At 41.6% G+C, this 19,852-nt stretch overlaps 1 protein-coding gene across 1 annotated transcript; it reads left to right on the top strand.

Moving 5' to 3' along the window:
• The first annotated feature begins 3,527 nt into the window (after positions 1-3,527).
• plk3 (polo-like kinase 3 (Drosophila)) lies at positions 3,528-19,825 on the top strand. The gene is made up of 15 exons (XM_085983137.1): positions 3,528-3,776; positions 7,037-7,144; positions 7,446-7,562; positions 7,974-8,103; positions 8,696-8,783; positions 9,252-9,347; positions 11,450-11,648; positions 12,340-12,466; positions 13,196-13,305; positions 14,389-14,503; positions 15,161-15,244; positions 16,036-16,204; positions 16,601-16,730; positions 17,095-17,211; positions 17,616-19,825. Exons 1-15 carry the CDS (start codon positions 3,639-3,641, stop codon positions 17,811-17,813), a joined length of 1,926 nt encoding a protein of 641 aa, XP_085839263.1. The 5' UTR covers positions 3,528-3,638; the 3' UTR covers positions 17,814-19,825.
• Positions 19,826-19,852: the final 27 nt, after the last annotated feature.

Below are 19,852 nucleotides of genomic sequence, written 5' to 3'. Positions count from 1 at the left end.
CATCTGAAACTGTTAAATGTCTCATCTTAAGGATGGCAATTCTGACAATGCAATACTCCCTCAGCACTGCACTGAATTGTCAGCTTAGATTATGTAATAAAATCCTGGAGTGGGACTGAGGTTCAAGACATTCTGATTCAAAGGTAAGAGTGCTGCCAAGTGAGCCAAGATACTACATGGCCTCTTTAATGTTATAAGTGTATTTTTTTTCAAGTTGGGAGATAACCATAATCAACCATAGTTCAAATCAGAGGCATTATCAAAGTTGAGGCAGCAATGAAGTCCATCATAATCTTCATAATAACCATGTTTTAGTTAAGGAGATGGTTATAACAATTCAGTCTAGAGTGTTACCTCCATCTGTGTTTGTGTACACTGCTCATGCATATGGAGGGGAAGGATGTCCTTCCATGTATTTGTCCAATACATCTCTGGCAGGTTTAGCAAGGAGTGGCCTGGACATAGCCATAGGCTGGACTATCTCAGTCAAATCTAACTTTAAAAAAAATACATTTAGTTCAAGGTCCAGATGATCAGTGATATATTCCAGCAATGTTTTCAGCTTGTTTTATATTCTGTAAATGCTCGAAACACCAAGTGCTGCCTGTTCCTCAGAGCATCAGTAGTGCTGCGGCCTGCCCTATGGAACCTTCAGACGTAACCACAGAATCATTGGTGGACGCGTGTCATCTGTTGAGTGAAAACTGCTGCTGTAAAATCTGCTGTTTCTGAAATAAACCGAACAAAATACAACTAAATAGGACTATTTAACTTTATATGTATGTAAGGGAAAGAAACATCTATAATTGTATAGCCAGCAACCTGATTCCTGGCCCATTTATGTATAACAGACATTAGAAAGATTAGTCCTACCAAACTAAGCAATTGAGCAGAGGCATAGGGAGGAGGATGGTGTGGTTTACTGTGTCACATGCTACAGAAGGTCAAAAAGAATGAGGAGGAATAATGCACCATGGTCAGAGTAACAGAAAATGTCATTTGTGACTTTGGTTACTGTAGAAGGGATGGAAACCTGATTGAATGGATTCAAGCAGTGTGAGTTGCGGGAGACATGGGTACGTTCAAAGACTTTGCAGAGTAACGGGAGGTTTGAGATGGAGAAATAGTTTGCAGGGACAAAAGGTTTGGGGGCGGGGTTAATTATGATGGTTTTGAAAGGGAGGAGGCATTGCATGAGGTGAGAAAACTATTTACAATGTAAGTGCAGTAGGTAGGAATGAACACACAGACTATAGTGTGCAATGTCTGGAAGTACAAGATAGGCCTCAACTTACTCTTCTGTTGCAGTAAATAATTGAATGATCTGATCCTTCAGTTGGATGATCTACCCCCAGAGCCCTTAGTACTGTATGCTCATTAATCAAAGTATTCAGTAATAGATTCTGATTACAAACTGCCGATTACCATGCGTGACTGTGAAAGAAACAGAATACTGCATGTATTTGTAATGGTTATATATATAATAGCAAATTTAATCTGACTTCTCCACAAAAAAAGAACCTCTACAAGTCATCTGAGCGATAAAATTGTATTTGCTTTTGCTCAAATTCTAACAACTTTCACACACAGAACAAGGATCCAAAGATATTCATTCTTCATCCATAGGTGATTATGGGGGGAGGGGTTGGATCGCAAATTCATTGTGGTGAAGATTTTGGATTCGAGCCTGCATTCTTTCACTCTGTAACACAGCCAGATGGAGTTCCAACTGACTGCGGCACCAAGATAGTCCATTTATCATGCTAAATAATAGATTGCCAGATTGCCCGAACAGCTCAGCTAGTTTGGCCAGTGGGTAAGTGAGCCATACACACCTGGATAGATCTCAGTTCAATTCCCAGTCTGTGTTGGGTACTGTGTGTACTCAGTATGTGGTACTGAGCCACCTGAATGAGAAGGTCCCCTCTCTGTGTTCAGTTAGCTGAACTCAGGTATGGTAGCAAAATTGGCCTCAGAATCTTAGGCTGGGGGGGGGGAATCAGCCTGGGGTCCCACCCCAATTGCTAACGAGTGAATCTTTCTGCAAGTGCGTGTGAGTGAACCCCCGGTGAGAAAAGAATCGGGCGTGGCTCCTGCAGTTGAATAGTCTACTAACATGCATTGTCTCGACTCACACATGAAGAATGATCGTATTGGAGGTTTGTTGCCATTCATGGAACTGTATCCCAGCAATATTCAGTGTTGTCAGCAGAGAGAAATTGAGAAAAATATAAAATGATTAAAAATGTAACCTCCTCCCCAATGTATGGAAAGTATACCATATTGCTCTCTACCTGGTTTCCCTGCATCAACCCTCCACAAGTTACAACTTATTCAAAGCATTGCATGATTTTCGGCAGCAACAAAACGTGTATTTGTTTTAGCTGCCCTGGTGCAGGAAGACGTTTTTAAAGCGTTCCACTCACACAAAGCCAGTCACTCCCATCACCCTATCCTCCCCAAGGTCCACTTCTTCCTGTGCCCAGCGACTTCACTTCAGAATTCACATCCTCCTTTTCCAATTCCTCCACTCCCACCTGGACTTAGTGATTTCCAGTGTCGGATGGATTACCTACTCCATTGACAGCGCGCGGGTTCTCGACTCCTGATCCACTCGCTCATTCAGCAACTATGCTCTTCTGGAACTCCCTACCTACTTCCCTCTGCTCTGTCACTCCCTCCTTACTTTCAAAAGTCTCAAATTTTCTTTTATCATGGTTTAAGCTCTTCACTATCCCCTTTTCCCGTTTACTCCGCGTCCACTACGCTTATTTCATGCAAATTACTTTGAGACAGCCTGCACACGAGAGCAGCTGAGGGAATGCACATTTCGTTGGCGTTGGTACTCATGCCGGTGTATCCTCTGTAATAGTAATAACTTTTATAAGATGTTGCATTTTGACTCCTCTGGCCTTTATAATATCTGTGGTGTTTTGTTCGTTGCACTCATCCGGTTAAAATATTCTGATTTACCAAGAATCAGCAATTTGATATGGGAGCGAAACTGACGGTGAGCAACTATTAAATATTCATTTTGACTGCTAACTTTTCCCTGGTGCTGCTGACATACAAGATTAATGTGGTGTGGAGATGCCGGAGTTGGACTGGGGTGGACAAATGTAAGAAGTCACACAACACCAGGTTATAGTCCAACAGCTTTATTTGAAATCACAAGCTTTCGGGTGTGTGTGGGGGTGTGTGTGGGGAATGATATCAGTGAAATGATCTAGTGAGCAATCCATTTTTCGTGACCTGGCAAGGAAATTTGGTTTTGTTCCATTTCATTAACAGGCGGATGTTTGCTTGGCGACATCCCACCACCTCACCAGCAGAAACCACACAGTGTGGCGCACCCACATGCAAATAGCTTTACCCCCGCCGCCAGCCAATGACAGGCGGACGGATTGGAGCGGGACCAATGAGAGCGCCGCGTGAAGCTCAAGCCCCGCCCTCGAGGGGGGGGGGAATCCTGCCTCTGTGACGTCAAGCAGCGAAGCCAAGCGCTATAAAGTAGCGAGAGGGATTCCCTCCCCACGTGTCTGGTCGGATTGTGAATAGCGCTCTGGTCGTGGCGTGGAGAGGCTGGAGCTTCGGGGATTTTGTTTTAATATAGCAGTAGTAATTCCCTCCTCCAAAAAATGAATTCGGAAGTTAAAAAAGGTCCGGATGGTGGCTGCCTTCACCCTAAAGTTGCCCGGGAAGGAACTGATTTATGTCGAATTGTGACCGCTCCAAAGACCGGCAAATGCTACTGTCGAGGACGGCTACTCGGAAAGGTACAGCTGTGCCAGAAAGCAGCTTGTTTAAGAGTAAAGCAGGCTGGGGCTGAACTGCTGCAGTACAGGTTTTTTTTTTTAGCTTCTTTATCTCGCCCAGAGGCTGAAAGTTTAACGGTTCTATTCGATTTGCGTGCAGTCCTCGCCCATTTCTGAGAGATCTTTAATTTACTGAATTTCGTGTTTGGGGTACGAATGAGATGGTAGTTACCTGTGGAGCAGAGGTTTAAATGAGGACTTTAAAAAAAAAAAACTCGTCCAATTTATGTGATACTGACTTTTGGTAGATAGTTTAGAGGCTTATTATTCCATTTTTAAAGGAAAAGGGCACTAATCTTAAGTTCAATTAAAATGTGATGTATTTTGGAACCTGCAGTCTTGGTGCAAATCGCACGCGTCTACGATTTGCCTTTTCTAAAATGACACCGTTCTTCGCGGCAAAGCACAGACTCTACCTCGAGTACATTATTCTTGAGTAATTCAAACTTGGTTTTTATATTTTTCTCTCGCGGGTCATTCACAGCTGATTCCACTTTAGGAAGTGGTTCAATTATTAAACAGCCGGGTGTGAATGTAGGTTGACATTTGCACGTTATAGGCTGAATATGGGATCCGGAGCGAAGTTTGAAGGAGAATAATTAACAACCAGACGAAGACGCTTGTAATTAATCACCAATATACAGAACTTCTGTTTTAGATTATATTTGAGTGATTTTTTTTCTTAATGACCAAACGCTGGTCTTAATCTATAGGAAGATCCTGAAGTTATGGACTAAGTATATTGGGAGGGATGGGGAGATGCAATGTGGCGAATGGAAAAGGAATGAATGACCCTCCAGTGGTTTGCTAACGTTGGGGTGACTGGTTCTGTGGAGATGAGGCAGGCTACCTTGTATCTACATAGAAGATCAAACGTTGCTGCTTGTTCCTTTGATGGGAGCAATGTTCTGAATCATTGATAGGTTCCAGATGACCTCACTGCTTCCATGTGAATGACTCCGGTAGGGAGTGAGAATTCTGATCGGACTGACTTTGGGTATTGAGAATCTTTGAATATCCGTTTGGGAATGCATTTCAGTTTTTTTTTAAAAACCTGCCTCTCAAGTCCTATAATTAAGTTGCATCAGCGCTCTCCCAGCCAGTTCATACTGCCACGTGTCCCGAGTCAGAATTCCTGCCGCTGGAAGCGGAAATCCCCTTCCAACACTTTCCAAGAATGATGGGGAAGCTCTAACTATTCCAGTAGAGGACGCTTACTCATCGTTTCTCTCTTGGTCAAATATAATCGGGGCCATAGTTTAAAGTAATTCCTTTATCTAACCTGTCATGCTTGCATGCAGTCAACCGGAATTTGGCGAACTTGCATTTATATAGCGCCTTTAACGTAGTAAAAGGTCCCAAGGCGCTTCTCGGGAGCGTTCTCAGACACCATCTGTAAAGCCGTCTGAGATGCTCATGTCGTCGTCTTAGGCAGTCCCTCGAACCGGATGACTTGCTTCCACATTAAAAATGAGTTTGCAGGTGACTGAGTCCAATGCGGGATCTACAGTCTGTCACAGGTGGGGCAGATGGTGAGTGGGTGGGGTGCTTGGGTTGACGTGCGCTGCCTGCGCTTGGCTTCCGCTTGCTCCCAGCGCCTTCCCGGATGCTTCTCCTCCACTTTGTGCGGCCTTGGGCCAGGGATTCCCAGGTGTCGGTGGGGATGTTCCACTTTTTCAAGGAGGCTTTGAGGGTGTCCTTGAAGTGTTTCCTCTGCCCACCTGGGGCTCTCTCGCTATGCCGGAGCTCAGAGTAGAGTGCTAATTTTGGGAGTCTTGTATCGGGCATGCTAACAATATGACCTGTCCATCGGAGCTGATCGAGTGTGGTCAAAGCTTCGATGCTGGGGATGTTGGCCTGAGCAGAACACTGATGTTGGTACACCTATCCTGCCAATAGATTTGCAGGATCTTGCGTTGGTGGTACCTCTCCAGTGCTTTGAGGTGCCTGCTATACATGGTCCATGTACAGCTCTTGAAGGTGTCGATATGGAAAGGTTTCAAAATTTGTATACTGTATCATAAATAGAAAATCTTCAGTTTTTCTGCCCTTGAAATCCAGGCACCAGTGAGATGCCTTGGGATGTTTTGCTACCTTTTTTAAAGGCGCTATATAAATGCAAGTTGTTGTGGTTTTGGACAAACTTATTTCCTGGAGGAGCTTGTCCAAATTCCAAGTCGATGAGCAAAACGCAAAATACTGCAGAAGGAAACCCCCCCCCCCCCCCCCCCCCCCCAGGGATATGTGGACAGATTCTTGCATCTGTTTGTGTAAGTGATTGGGGATGGGGCTCTGCATCACTCTTGCTTTTTTAGGATCGAAAATATTCTAATCGTAATTGACATAGGAATACCCAATGGTTTAAGTATTAATAGTTTGTAGCCTTAATCTTTGCTCAAATGACTTGTGTCCAACTTGAACAAGCTTTTTATAGCTTCCAAAGCTGTCTCAAAGTAGAAATGTAACCCAACCTGTGTATGGAGAATAGGTTGACCAAGTTTTAAAATCTTTTGAGTAGATAGTTAAGGAACATAGTCAAAATAGCTCAATTTAATATACCTAGCTGCATCATTCTGTAGAATCAAAATCAAATCGAATCAACTTTTATTGTCATTGTTAGTGCACAAGTGCAGTACAACGAAATATAGGCCTGCGGCTCCTGAGTGTACATTTGGATTAAGACATTTAAACATTCAACATACATTTGGCTTGTGGTATATAAACATAAACAGAACCATAATAAAGTGCATTGGCAGATGTGCAGGCTTTAGTGTTTATTTGTGGAGTTCAGTAGGATGACAGCCCTGGGAAAGAAGCTGTTCCTAAATCTGGTCGTACAGGTGTGAATGCATCTGTAGCGTCTCCCAGATGGCAGGAGGGCGAACAGACTGTGGCTGGGGTGGGTAGGGTCTTTTGATGATGGACCGTGATCTCCGTAGACAGCGTTTCTGGTATCTGTGCTCTATGGTCGGTAGCCGGGTGCCGGTAATGCGTTGGGCAGTTTTGACTACCCGCTGCAGGGCTTTCCGGTCATAGTAGCTACTCCATTGTGCTGTGCTCCATTGCAATTCTCCATGCTTTATTCAGATGGCACTGGAACATCATAGCCTGTTTGAATGTTCTTCTACATCTCTATTCCCCACCCCTGTAATATAGAGATGTGAAAAGGCTGGAAGTTGGAACCACTGGAATCTTACATCCAAGTTGTTTTTTCTTATTAGGGTGGATTTGCAAGATGCTATGAAATGACTGATCTCTCCAGTAACAGAATATATGCAGTTAAAGTTATTCCACATTCCAGAGTGTCAAAGCCTCACCAGAAAGATAAGGTAAGAACTACTTCTCCATAATCCTATTCTCCACCTTAATGTAGTCTTTGTCAAGAAGAACTTCCGTGGTTTAATAAACCTCTGCTTCTCCTCCTCGAGAAATGTACAAGTAGCTGTAGAAACAAATTTTGGAGCTTCAGTACTTTGTTCTCCAAGTCTACCAGAAGATTTGGCATAGTTTGAGGCGAACCTCTAACATGGTGGGGTGGGGGGGTGGCACATGAGGTAGGACATTGCTTTGAGCTGGGGGTTATGACTGGGCACCTGGTTTCACCTTGTTTTCTTGCACTGTCTTTTACAGATTGAAAAGGAAATTGAGCTCCACAAATCCCTGTCCAATAAACACATAGTGAAATTCTACCATAACTTTGAAGATGATGAAAATATTTATATCTTTCTAGAGCACTGCAGTCACAAGGTGAGTAGAATTTTGAGCCAAACATAGGTTATTGACACTTGGCTTGCTATTCGTTAGTGAGTGATTACCGGGTTCCCTGTCTACGACCAGTGCTCAAAAATTTGAAATCTGAATCTAAACTTTTAAAATGTTGCACAATTGAATTGCTTACAGTTTGAAATATTTTTGATGACTGCCATACATAGAATAGTTAATTCAATTCAGCAGCACAAAGAACAAGGCAATGAGATTGGGGAAAAATATAAATGGGACAAATATAAATGTAACAACTTAACAGCAGTTGCTTGAGTTTTGGCCTCTGAATTGTTATAAATCTTGGTCTCCATTGCTAGTCTGAATATAAAGTCCCTGTAAAGTAACAATCTGTACAGCTTTCTTTTGGCTTAACTAGCATTTCTCGTTGTCTTTCAGTCATTAGCGCATATATTGAAAGCAAGGAAAACATTAACACAGCCAGAAGTCCGGTATTACCTCAGACAGATTATATTGGGCCTCAAGTACCTCCACAGTCGGGATATTCTTCATAGAGACCTCAAACTAGGTTTGTATAATCATAAATTTAAGGTGTGCCAATGTTCAGGCATTGATTAGGTGGGCCATACGTCTCAGTCACCGGCAAGTTCCCTGCTCTGCTGTTAATTGGTCTGATATCATGCCAGCTGACAGCAGACTGGGGGCTAAGAGTGCTACAATTTGCCTCAATGTCTCTGGTTTCGGGAGGGGAACATTGGCCTGATTTGATAGCCACTGACTCCTGCTGGAAGCATGCATTTGTGGATGTTGGGCAAAGTATATGTTGATTAGACTCTGCTTCATTTCTCCTGTCTAAGCTCATGCAATTAATTGCCATTTGGGTGAGGTGATGGAATGTGACTAGATATGTGGAACTGTACCCTAACTAGGAATCAATTCAGGAAGAGAAAATCATTCCCAGGGAAAGTCAGTACAACTTGCATTGTCTAATCAACACCTTGTGTCTCTGTCTAATACAGACAGTATCTAATTGTGTGTCTCGAGTTATAATAGTTTGTCTTCAATTAAAGCAAGTCCTGGAGGACATTAAAACTATTTGTATGAATGTAGCCTTAGTGGCCACAAATTTGTTCAAACTTTTTTTTTTTGCATCTCTCTAGGTAATTTCTTTGTTAATGACAACATGGAAGTTAAAGTTGGAGACTTTGGCTTGGCAACTAAGCTTCTACCAGTCGATCAGAGGAAGAGGTGTGTAACTAGTGTGTCTTGTACAAATGCACAATGTGGGGGTTGGGTTGTACTGTTACTGATATGATCTGGTTTTAAAGCTAGTCCAGATTTTGGGGAGGGGTGAAGAGGAGAAATAGGGGGTAAAACATTTCTAATGGTTGCAGGTCTGCAATTAGTCAGTGGTGCACAGGAGCTGGTGTGGTGAAATGTAAAACTAGTGCATGCATTTAGGTTCTAGGTGTACTAATTGGAGTAGAATGGAGGGAGCACTAATCTGAATGTGGCTGTTATCTAATCTGGGTGTAAAGAGCTAAATGTTTGGTTTGCCTCTGAGCGCAACAAAAATTCTCCAACTTGCATAATTTTATCATGGCTTTGCTTTGTTCAGGATTTTGCAGATTTGTTCTGCAAGACTTTAATTATGACTTTAAACTAGTTAGAGAACCACTTGTTTTACTTAATATTTTGGCTTAACTCATTTTTCAGGACAATCTGTGGTACTCCAAACTATCTGGCACCCGAGGTACTAAACAAACAAGGTCATGGTCCTGAGGCTGACGTCTGGTCCTTGGGCTGTGTAATGTAAGTTGTTTGTTTTTTGTACTTTTATTTTGTACAAAAGCTCATAGCCACCAGAAGTTATGGGAAAAAGTGGAGACCATTTTTAACAAAGCCGTAGATCAATTTGGAGCAGCCATGAGGTTTATTTGCATTAACAGCCAAACCACTACTTCCTGTGCATAAAGCTTTATTGCTGACATTGAAGTTCAGTTGAAGTGGTAGTGTCAAGTCTGAAAAGTACATCTGAGGAGTGTATGAATCTTCAGCAAACCAAAACCCTTCCTCCTTTAACTGCAGTAGCATTTCTGTTGAGGGTTTTTTTTTGTAGAGCAGCCTTTGGTGTCTGAATTAATTCAGGTCAACACACAGCAGCCTGCACTAGAGTTCCCTGTGTGGGGAACTCTCCAATCCCACTCCTCTTTCGTCCCTTGTCCTTTCCCCAGCAGAAGGAAATCACCTTGTAAACAAGCCAAGGGTGCTCTTGTAGCTTGGATCCTCGGCGCTGAGAGTTCATTACCTGTTGTTAGCTGGTGGAATGGTGCCAAGATTAGATCTTGGAAATCTATGTATCTGAACAAAATTCCTAATCCAGTAATACTTTTAAGAATTGCCCTAATGCAGTAAAAGCAAAACTTGAGGAATTTCATTATGCTTCAAATAATTAAACACAAACACCTCACTCTCTTTAATTCCTTGCAATCTGATGTAGTGAGACTCGTTTAGTAATATGCTTTCATTTTCATAGTCAGTTTTGCATGGGTGATCTTGGGTCTCTTATTGCAAACCGGAACTGAACTGCTTGCACAGTATTTTTAATAACTAAAAGCTAAGCATGTTGGTCAGCATCTATAACGAGAAAAGACATAGAAACATAGATAGGAGCAGGAGTAGGCCATTCAGGCCTTCGAGCCTGCTCCGCCATTCATTGAGAGCATGGCTGATCATCCAAACTCAGTACCCTGTCCCTGCCTTCTCCCCATATCCCTTTAGCCTTAAGAAACATGTCCAACTCTTTCTTGAATATATTTAACTAGCTGGGGAGCCCCGCGTTGCGAGGGCAATTTTGGGGTGCTTGGTCCCCCTCCCCCTCCCGTCCGGAGCTTGGGTATCGCGCGGCTGATGGACGGCCGCTGTGGGCGGGCGGCGCATGTGCGGGCGGGGCGAGCCCCCCCCCCGCGATTTCCCGAGGCTCCCCCCTCCCCTATTAAATTGTTATTTAATTCCCTAACACATCACTAAAATATTTACCTTAGTTTCTTAACACACAGTGTGGGGGGGGGGGGGAAATTGTGAAAAATCAAGATGGCGGCCACCCACCTCGGTTCAGAAGGATAAGGCCCGCCCACACACACCAATTGGTCGACCGGTCAGGTAACCGAAGCGTAGGATTGGTCAATCGTCAAGTCACTCGACACTCAACTGTAGGAAGGAACCCACCGTCCGATTGGTGGACCTCGACGTCACACGGTTGCTAATGAGCGGAACGTTTTTGGGATACCGCGGGCAGGATTTTTGTCCGGCCGAAACGTAAATACGCCTATGACCGGTCCGGAATCGCAAGCTTTCTTTTGAGTCGACGCGCGCGTCGGTACGCTCTAACTTTCAAACGTATAGAGAACGGACAGACAGACATCAGGACAGACAGAAGAGCCGCTTTATTTATATATATATATATAAACTGGCCTCCACTGCCCTCTGGCAGAGAATTCCACAGGTTCACCACTCTGGGTGAAGAAACTCCTCCTCACTTCAGTCCTAAATGGCTTATCCCAGTTTTGGGAGCAAGTCTTTGCCAGAACTGCTGAATGGCATGCACCCAGATGTTGTGCATTCCAGCATTTTGTTTCAGATTTTCAGCACTTGCAGTTTTTTCTTGTACTGTACTTGACTGTAAATTTGTTGGTTTTTAGTCTGCAACTCTTGCTGCTAATTCATTTAACCTCCACTGATTCAAAAAAAGTGGTTGAGATACTCTTGTGTACAGTCTGAACTCCTAACTGTCGCACATGCAATAGCAAGGCTATAATGCCACAAGTGCTAAGTTAATTTTAACACCTGAGGCTATTGCTGTAGAAATGCACAAAATATGCCAGGGATGATCAATGGTTTTCTCTTGTTTATAGGTACACCATGTTATTTGGTCGACCACCATTTGAGACCTCCGACCTCAAAGACACCTACAGATGTATTCGAGCAGTTGAGTACACCATGCCGTCATCTTTTTCAGTTGCTGCAAAGGACCTCGTTGGTAGCATCCTGAAGAAGAATCCAGAACAGCGGCCTACACTAGATGAAATTATAAACCATGACTTTTTCACAAAAGTAAGGATACTTCCAAAAATGGGATGATTCTATGTTGATGCAGGGGGAGGAGAAAATATCTGAATGGTAACACTGCCCCTCATTGCATGGCCCTTTTCCAGGATGAACCCCAGAAGCAGGACTAAATACCCAATAGTTCTGAATGTAAATAAAGTTTGATCATTGCAATAGATTCTTAATTTTATTTTAAATAAACTGTGGCAGTTTCTAAACCATTCTGTAGAATATTTTTCAATAGTTGCCTTGCAACCCCTCCCCAAGTCACTAGCAGTGGTAGTAAATCATTATTGGTGACCTGGGAGAAAACTACCTTTTTGTTAGTGGATGTATATAACTTTGGAGATCAATTAGTGAGAGGTGGGAAGTGCATGGTGTCGACCCACAAAGCAAATAACATCAGTGAAGTCTGCCACTTCTATCTTAAAAACCATCTACAGTGCTTGACAATACAGTGCCAAGTGTACAGACATTTCTACGTGGAAAATTTGAGTACTGTTAAATTAATGAGCTAATTCCAAAAAAAATTGAGGGTTACTTAAGTATATACATTATTTAAATTCTAAACTTTTAAACTAGTGGGAATATTCAGCTCCAATTTGATTAAATGATTTTGGAATGTAATGGTTCACCTGTGGTATCTACTTGGGAGTGAGGGATGTCTCAATTTTCTTTTTCCCACCCCTCTGTTCAGGACTTTATACCTGACATGCTCCACCCAAGCAGCTGCCTAATGGCTCCTGAGCTGAGTGGCCTAGCTCCCACTAAAAACTTCTTCCAAAAGTTTACAGAGGCTTTCTTCAGGAAAAAGAGATCCAAAGGTTAGTGATGTGGGTATGTTCATTGTGCCTAAATGTCTGGGTAATTTTAAAGCCCCGGTCTTGAACTGTATCTTTAGTTTGTTGTGAGTTTGGAGCCTTTTGACCTTGCAGCTTTCACTGTCAAGAAATAGAAGGAAATATTCTTTAGCCTCAGGGCAGAAGGCTTTGTGAGTCTCATGTTGGAGTCTCATCAATTTGCCTAAATGCCCTCGACCGCTCCGCTATTTCATTTGCATAATTCACTTAAATGCGGCCTTTGTAGATTCTTTAGAATGATTCTTCTATCTTTCCTCTACCACATGATGATTTACAGTGAATACATGTGACTTAAATAAATGTTCAGTAACTGTGTACTAAGATTCCTTTCTGTATTGTGTAAGCTTTTGTATGCCAGTAAAGCTGTTAGAATTTTTAATAATAATTCTGTTGTTTTTGGAAGGCCTAATCTGGCTCTTGCAATCTGGCTCTTTCTTGAGGGCAAGATTATTTAGACTGCAGATATCGTCATGGCATTTTTCTTTCCAATGTGGAATGTCTCTAGCACTGAACTTTTCTCAGTTTCCCCTGATATCTAGTGAATCTTTGTACCCTTGCTTCCTCCTTGCACTTTGGCTTTGTTACCAAAGCATAATGTTCTAGCCACTAATATATCTCAATCTGTATTAAATGAGTCTGCTGGCATAGCTGTTTTGTCTTCAATTTTTATCAAGATTTGTGTCTTGATTGCAGATACTAAAACCATCTGTGTGGAGAAGGATGATATCTCCAAGCTTGCAGCAGATCTTATGAAGACCTCCATCCACAGACAGACAAGCTACAAAACTGAAAATGCAACAGAGGTAGAAATGATGGGACTGTTGGGTCTAATCTAATTCAATGTTTAACTTTCTGTAATCTCTCCAGAATTGCAATCCTCTAAGACCTAACATGTATGAGGGACCTTTATACATGGCATAGATCTCCCAGTAAATGGCTGCAGCCATAAAGCTTTGGCAATTAATTATGCAAGTCTTCAATTTCCTTTTCTTCCTTCCCTCCTTGTAAAAGCAAACTTGTTAGTCTGTCTATATTCTCGATTGCTAGGTTTGCTATAGCTGATTCCCTTGATCCTTGACTTGTGCTATGCACTTAACCAAAATTGTAGTGAGACGAACATTAATTGTAATGGGTCCAGACTATAGTACCTTTCTGCTCATTTCATTCTTGCTTTCCTACTCCTCCATTTAGACTGGCCTTTGTCCAGTTGACAGTGTATACCTTCTCTAATAATATTTCTAGTCTCTTCCTGCTACTAACTCTTGCACCTCTTTCTGTGGTAGCAAACACCTGATACATTCTCAGTGTGGTAAAGAAACAAGTTTTAACTAAGTTACCCTCAGATGGAGAACTGAAGTTGTTTCTCAAGATATGCTTCCTATGACATACTGTGCATTACCAATACTTGCAACATGCTGCAGAGCTACAATGACGAATGTTGAATGCAGGTCCATGCAGAAATAAGCCTGTAAACATTAATGCTAAATGTTCTGTTCTTTTGAGGTCAGTGAGTCATGGAAAATTAAGTATATGCAAAATGAGATGAAGGAAATATGTTCCTCTTTTATGTCAATCATTGTGGCTTCCTGTACTTGCACTTAACCTCTAACTCTGACATTGATCATCACTGTGTTGCAAGCAATTTGTTTTTTTTCCTGTTAAGCCAAACTTCAGTTTCTGCACACATTTCTCTTGGTCACTATTTTCAGGCCTAGATGCAGTCCCTAGCAATGGCAATAATTTGGCTTCCAGAATGGGAACAAAGTAGTGTAGCAACCACAGAATTAATTTTCTTTGCCAAGTGAGTCTTTTGTTCCTTAAACTTTTGTCATTAAAAGATACATTTCTTTTGATATACACTAATACTATATATCTCTCCTCTTTAGCATACATTTCCTACTGGCCAAACTGCAAACTCCTTTCCTATAGAAACAGCAGTGGACAAATCAAAAAAATCTGCTATTGGACCATGTCGAGGACCAGCTGGTGCCAACTATGAAAGTGAGTTGGTCCCTTTTTGTGACTGAGCAATTAAATGAGTGATTGTGTCGTCCTAGCTGAATGTTCTTGCCTGTTTTGGGGGGGGGTGGGGGCGGTGTTGTGCTTGAAGAGCATAAATGCTGGCATGGCTTGTTTCTGTGCTGTATATTCTATGTAAACTTGCTTAATGGTTTTGTCTTGCCTTCCACTTCCCAGATTGGCTTGCCGTTCTCTTCTTCCCCTTCCCCATCCACGCTTTTTTTGTGGGGCAGGAGTGAAGAGAAATCCTAAACTAATGGCTAGTTTATTTTAATAATCCCATAAATGGAGACTTGCTGTGTATTCTATTATTCTTTGAACCCTTTGGGTCTTGGCTCATGCTTTGCTATATTCCTGTAATCCAAGGGTTGACACTGACAAAGCTGGACTTTGTTCTTTTAGCACACTTTAAGCGTCATTGAACTTTGTTACTGGCAGCACTAAGCATAATTAAGTGATCTCTTGCTTTAATAAGAAACCATCTGAGACTGAGCCAGCTGTCTGATTAATTCTTCCAGTAAAACCTCACTTCCATGCAGAATGTTGCAGTCTGCCAAAAGTGCTGATATCAGTGTGGCAACAGTGGATGAAACCATATCCTGGAAGTTGCTGGATGCTAATGTACTTCTTATTTTACAGCTGCTGAAGAGGGACCCATAGCTCAGCAAGTGGCAGATGCTGCTACCCGTGTTCTCAAAAGCTGTCTTTCAGCCATGCCATCAGGTATACTTCATGTCTTTTTCGGAATTGAAATCAATGCGCCGTAAAACGTCAGTGTAGCAATTTGCCTAGTGGAAACAATGACATTGAAATTTTCACTTTTTTTATTTGCATCTTGAATTGATTTGTTTCTAATCTCATTTTTTCCAAACCTCGTGAATCTTTGATTTTTTTTTTTTTCTTTTGCACTGGCTTTCTACTTGAGCGTATATTTAGCTTGCAGGGTGGCATAGAGCCCGATAACAGCCCTGCTGTCTTCTAGAAAGAAAGGAAAGAATTTGAAATTATTTTGTCTTTTTCATGACGTCCCAAAGTACTTTACAGCCAATGAAGTAGTTTTGAAGTGTAGTCACTGTTGTAGGCAGACATGGCAACTAATTTGCACACAGCAACACCCCACCAACAGCCATGAGATAAATGACCAGATAATCTGGTTTGTTTAGTTGGCTGAAGAATAAATGTTTGCTAGGATACTGGAGAACTCTCCCTCTCCTCAAATAGTGGCATATTTTGCACCTCCCCTCCTCCTAAACTGGGTCTGCCCTCTTAACATCTCATCTGAAAGATGCCACCTCTTGACCGTGCTGAAGTGTCAGCCTAGATTGGGTGCTCCAGTATTTGGCATGGGCTTGAACCCTTGATCTAATGTCTTGGTGAGTGATACTACTGAGCCAAAGCTGAAATCGAGCCAGATATCTTCTAGGCTAAAACCTTGTAGCTCCACTCAACCAATGTTATTAGCCTGGATATACCAAAGCCATAGACTAAAACAATTTACTTTTTTTTTCTTGCAGCCAGAAAGAACCCAGTCGGACACAGCCTCCACAGGTCCAAACCCTTCCTGTGGGTCACCAAATGGGTGGACTACTCCAATAAATACGGCTTTGGCTACCAGTTGTCTAATCGCAGTATCGGTGTCCTGTTCAATGATGGAACCCACATGAGCCTCTCCACAGACCGAAGGTGAGTGGTAATCATTTTGTCCAACACTAACATCCTATTCTGAAGATTATCTCCTATATAGATCTAAAGCTATATCCAGCCAACCCCTGTGCAGCTAAACTTGTCCAATGCACTTAAATGTTGGATTTGGACATGCTGTTGGCATCAAACCTTCCTGGGTTCTCTTCCCTTCTCAAAAGAACCTTTTTTGTTCCCTCAGCATGCAGCTTCATTGCTTCTCTCTCTCTCTGCTTTTGAATTGATGCTCCAAGACTTTGTTTTTTCTCGATTCATTTTTGCTTTGTATAATTGCATTTGTCATGTTTCAAAGTCTGTCTAGATGTAGAATTCAAATTATTAAAGCATGGCATGATCCCCAGACACTGAACTTTTTTTTTCCCCCCATTTTTTTCACAGGAATGTATATTATTACCTCAATAACAACCAGCATTTTTCCTTCTCTGCCTCTGCAATTCCAGAGCAGCTGGTCAAGCAGATGACGCTTGTCCGCTATTTTGCCAACTACATGGAGGAACATTTGATGGAGGTGAGTAATGTAATGGCTTTATTGATGTCATTTGAGTTGCAGCCTTGGTAGCCAAACAACCAGAATTACAAACTTGGTGCATGACATTTTTGGCAGTGTTATAAGGCTATTAGAGCACTGACTGACTAAGGTTTAATCAGCAGCTAGAATGTTTCAATAACTGAATTTAGAAGTTCTATAGCTCCCTATTAAGACAAAAGAATGTGTAAAATTGTGGCATTTCATTTTTGTCATTGACCTGTGGCTTTAGATTTAACTATTTATATATATTTACAAGTACTTGAAACAAATTTCAGTCCAGTAACCATTTTGACTTCTAAATTTGCAAATTAGAAATTAAAAACCTCAACTGTTGCTTCTGTAGGGAGGTGACTTGCCCAGGACGTTCCTTGAAGATTGTCAAGATCCATCTTTGTTCCTGTTGCAGTGGGTTAAAACTGATCATTCCCTATTGATGCTGTTCAACAATGGCACTTTACAGGTAAACTTTTTTTCTTTCAAGTCAAAATCTAGTTTGATCATCACCTACCTTGCATCTTGAAAGTGGCAGTGGTGATATGCCATTGTTTCTTCTAGCTTTGGTTCAATTGGTAGGGGCAGGAAGGCATAAAGCATCTGACACTTTCATTTCTAGTGGTAGATTAAGTCCATTACGCTTAGCAAGAAATCGTTCTGTTGGGATTGCAGAGAGTCTCTGATGCTAGGATTGGGCCTTCTGAGGCCTAATTTGAACTAGAGAGAGCACTAAGAGCTAATCATTGTATCCATGTGCAAACGCTCCTGGTTTAAATATTTTTTCCAGTCCCCAGCACTAGAATCATTGAACATGTTTGTGTATATAAAATTGGATCAAAGGTACTAAACTTTTTCCCTCTTTCTTCTCAGGTTAACTTTTATCATGATCATACAAAGCTTATTCTGTGCAAAGCTGACCTTTCTTACCTGCTTACATACATCAACAAGGATCGTGTTGCCTGCACATACAAACTGAGCACCATAATGGAACTAGGCTGTTCACAAGAACTCCACCATCGTCTGACATACACACTGAAACTGTTGCAGCAGCAGATGGCTGACTCTTAAATATGAATCAAAGAAAAACCTTTTTGAAGAAGAGAGGGACATAAACAGTATTTAACATTACTTCTACTATGGAGTTTTACAGGGTGCAAGATACTGAGCTATCTGAGCATAGTATCGGACTGGCCAGTGTCTGGCTATAATTAGCTGCTGTTTGGTGGATGGGTGGAATCTAAAGTCTAACTATTGGTTTATAATCTTGCATCTGTTAGTATGTCACTACTGTAATGAGAAGGATGTGTATGCACAACTGAGCTATTATCGCCATTCGTTTGGTTCTCCACTCCCTCGGTGTGAGGGTTTGAAGAATGAATGCCATATTCTTGGTTTCTGGGTTGTGATGGGATGTGCACAACTTCCTAATTACTACCCTGGAATCAGAAAACTATTAAAGCTGCCTCTCCAGTGTGGCTAAGTTGATACTGGCATAGGAAGAGAATTTTGTGTGGTGATGGTTCCAACTTGCTATAAGTCACAAGGCAGACTTGGTGTCTAAGAAACTCTGCCTTGAGCTTGCCAAGAGTGAAGATATAATGGATGTGTTCCAACTACTTTTTTTAACTTTTTAAAAAAAAAAAAAAAGTAACTCCATCCTCATGGGGCATATGTCTTGTTCAGAGTGCAGTCAAATGTGAGTTAATACAATCTCAAAGCTGGAACAGTTTACTAGCTTAACTTGAAAGATGGGTCAAAAAGGCAAACTAAACTTGCTTTAAGAAAGTGTTTGGTGGGTGGATCACAATTTACTGTATTTTATATAATAAAGAATTGGCATATGGTTTATTGAAGGCATGGAGTGCACATTCCACTGTTGGGTCATTAAACCAGAATTGTGATCAACTTGAGAAACCAAGTGCTCAATAAATCAGTGAGTGTCTAGACAGCTATAGTTCTCTTTGGTGCTATAGACACATTCCAAACCCTGTCAAGGCAATCTCTTCCAGCTTAACTTAAAGATGGTACACCTCAACTGGGCAAAGTTTGGTAATGTTTGACTTGAAATAATGCTCCAAGCTAGGGTCTAAATCAAAATCCTGATTTGTTGCCATTGTAATGGCCTGTATGGTGGTTTCAGCAAAAGATGGACTTACTGACTTGTAAATGATTGATGTAAACAGCATATTGGTGTCTTCCAGTAGTGAGATCCAAGTGCCTTTGCAGGGAGTTGAACAAGAGAAAGCACTTTGACCATGTTGATTGATTTACAGTAATCGTCAGCCTGCTGTAGTGATGAGCTGTGTCTCGATACAGAATGCTGTGTGCAGTTTGTCGTTAAGGTAAACTTGTGGTACTAGATAGGATAATGTCAGTAGTCAAAAGTTCAGTGGAGGGACAATGTTTGCAGTCTCTTGGGATAGCCAAACATGGAACCATCTTGCCACATCTTGGAATTGTAAGCTGATCGAAAACCATGTTGTAGCAATATGTAAAGTGCATTTGTAGATGGGCTGTTTAGTTACCTTGGCTACATCCATGCAGCTCTATAGAGCACTGGGCTTGAACTTACTACTTGTTGCGCAACCTTTTGAGGGTGGGGGCAATTGGGAGAAGCAAGACCACCTAACATGTTTTATCTTGAGATCTGCTGAACATGTTTCACTTTCAGTGTGGTGTGGGAAAAATGTCTCCCTCCAAATTAGTAGAAAATGGTGAAATTGGAGACTTAAAATGTAAAGTAAGTAAATTACTTAATACTGGTCAGGTTCAGTGACGGGAAGAAAAGGAGAAATTTCATTTCAACAAAGATGCGGTACAATTGAAGTGTTTAAATCATAAAGTTGAGCTCATTCCTATATTTATCTGCACCTCTGGTGAGGTCTTTAGATTCCTTAAGTATTTAATAAATCTGGTCTTATTTATGTTTATGCAAGTATTGAGCGAGCCTATTTATTTTTGTATTTATTATTTATTTCATTGCTGTTTTTAAGGACCACAGAATGCAATTGAAATTCTGTCAAAGGTTGTAAGACTTATTAATTGTTTTATATCAAAATAAAGCTTCATTAAATCAACAATAGTTTCCTCTTCTGGTGGAGGGGGAG

The sequence above is a fragment of the Somniosus microcephalus genome, chromosome 3, assembly GCF_052327205.1.
Source record: "Somniosus microcephalus isolate GS21.2 chromosome 3, FLI_Smic_1.0, whole genome shotgun sequence".
Classification (NCBI taxonomy): Eukaryota; Metazoa; Chordata; class Chondrichthyes; order Squaliformes; family Somniosidae; genus Somniosus; species Somniosus microcephalus.
Note: the sequence above shows the minus strand (reverse complement) of the source record. Positions and strands in the feature narration are given on the sequence as shown.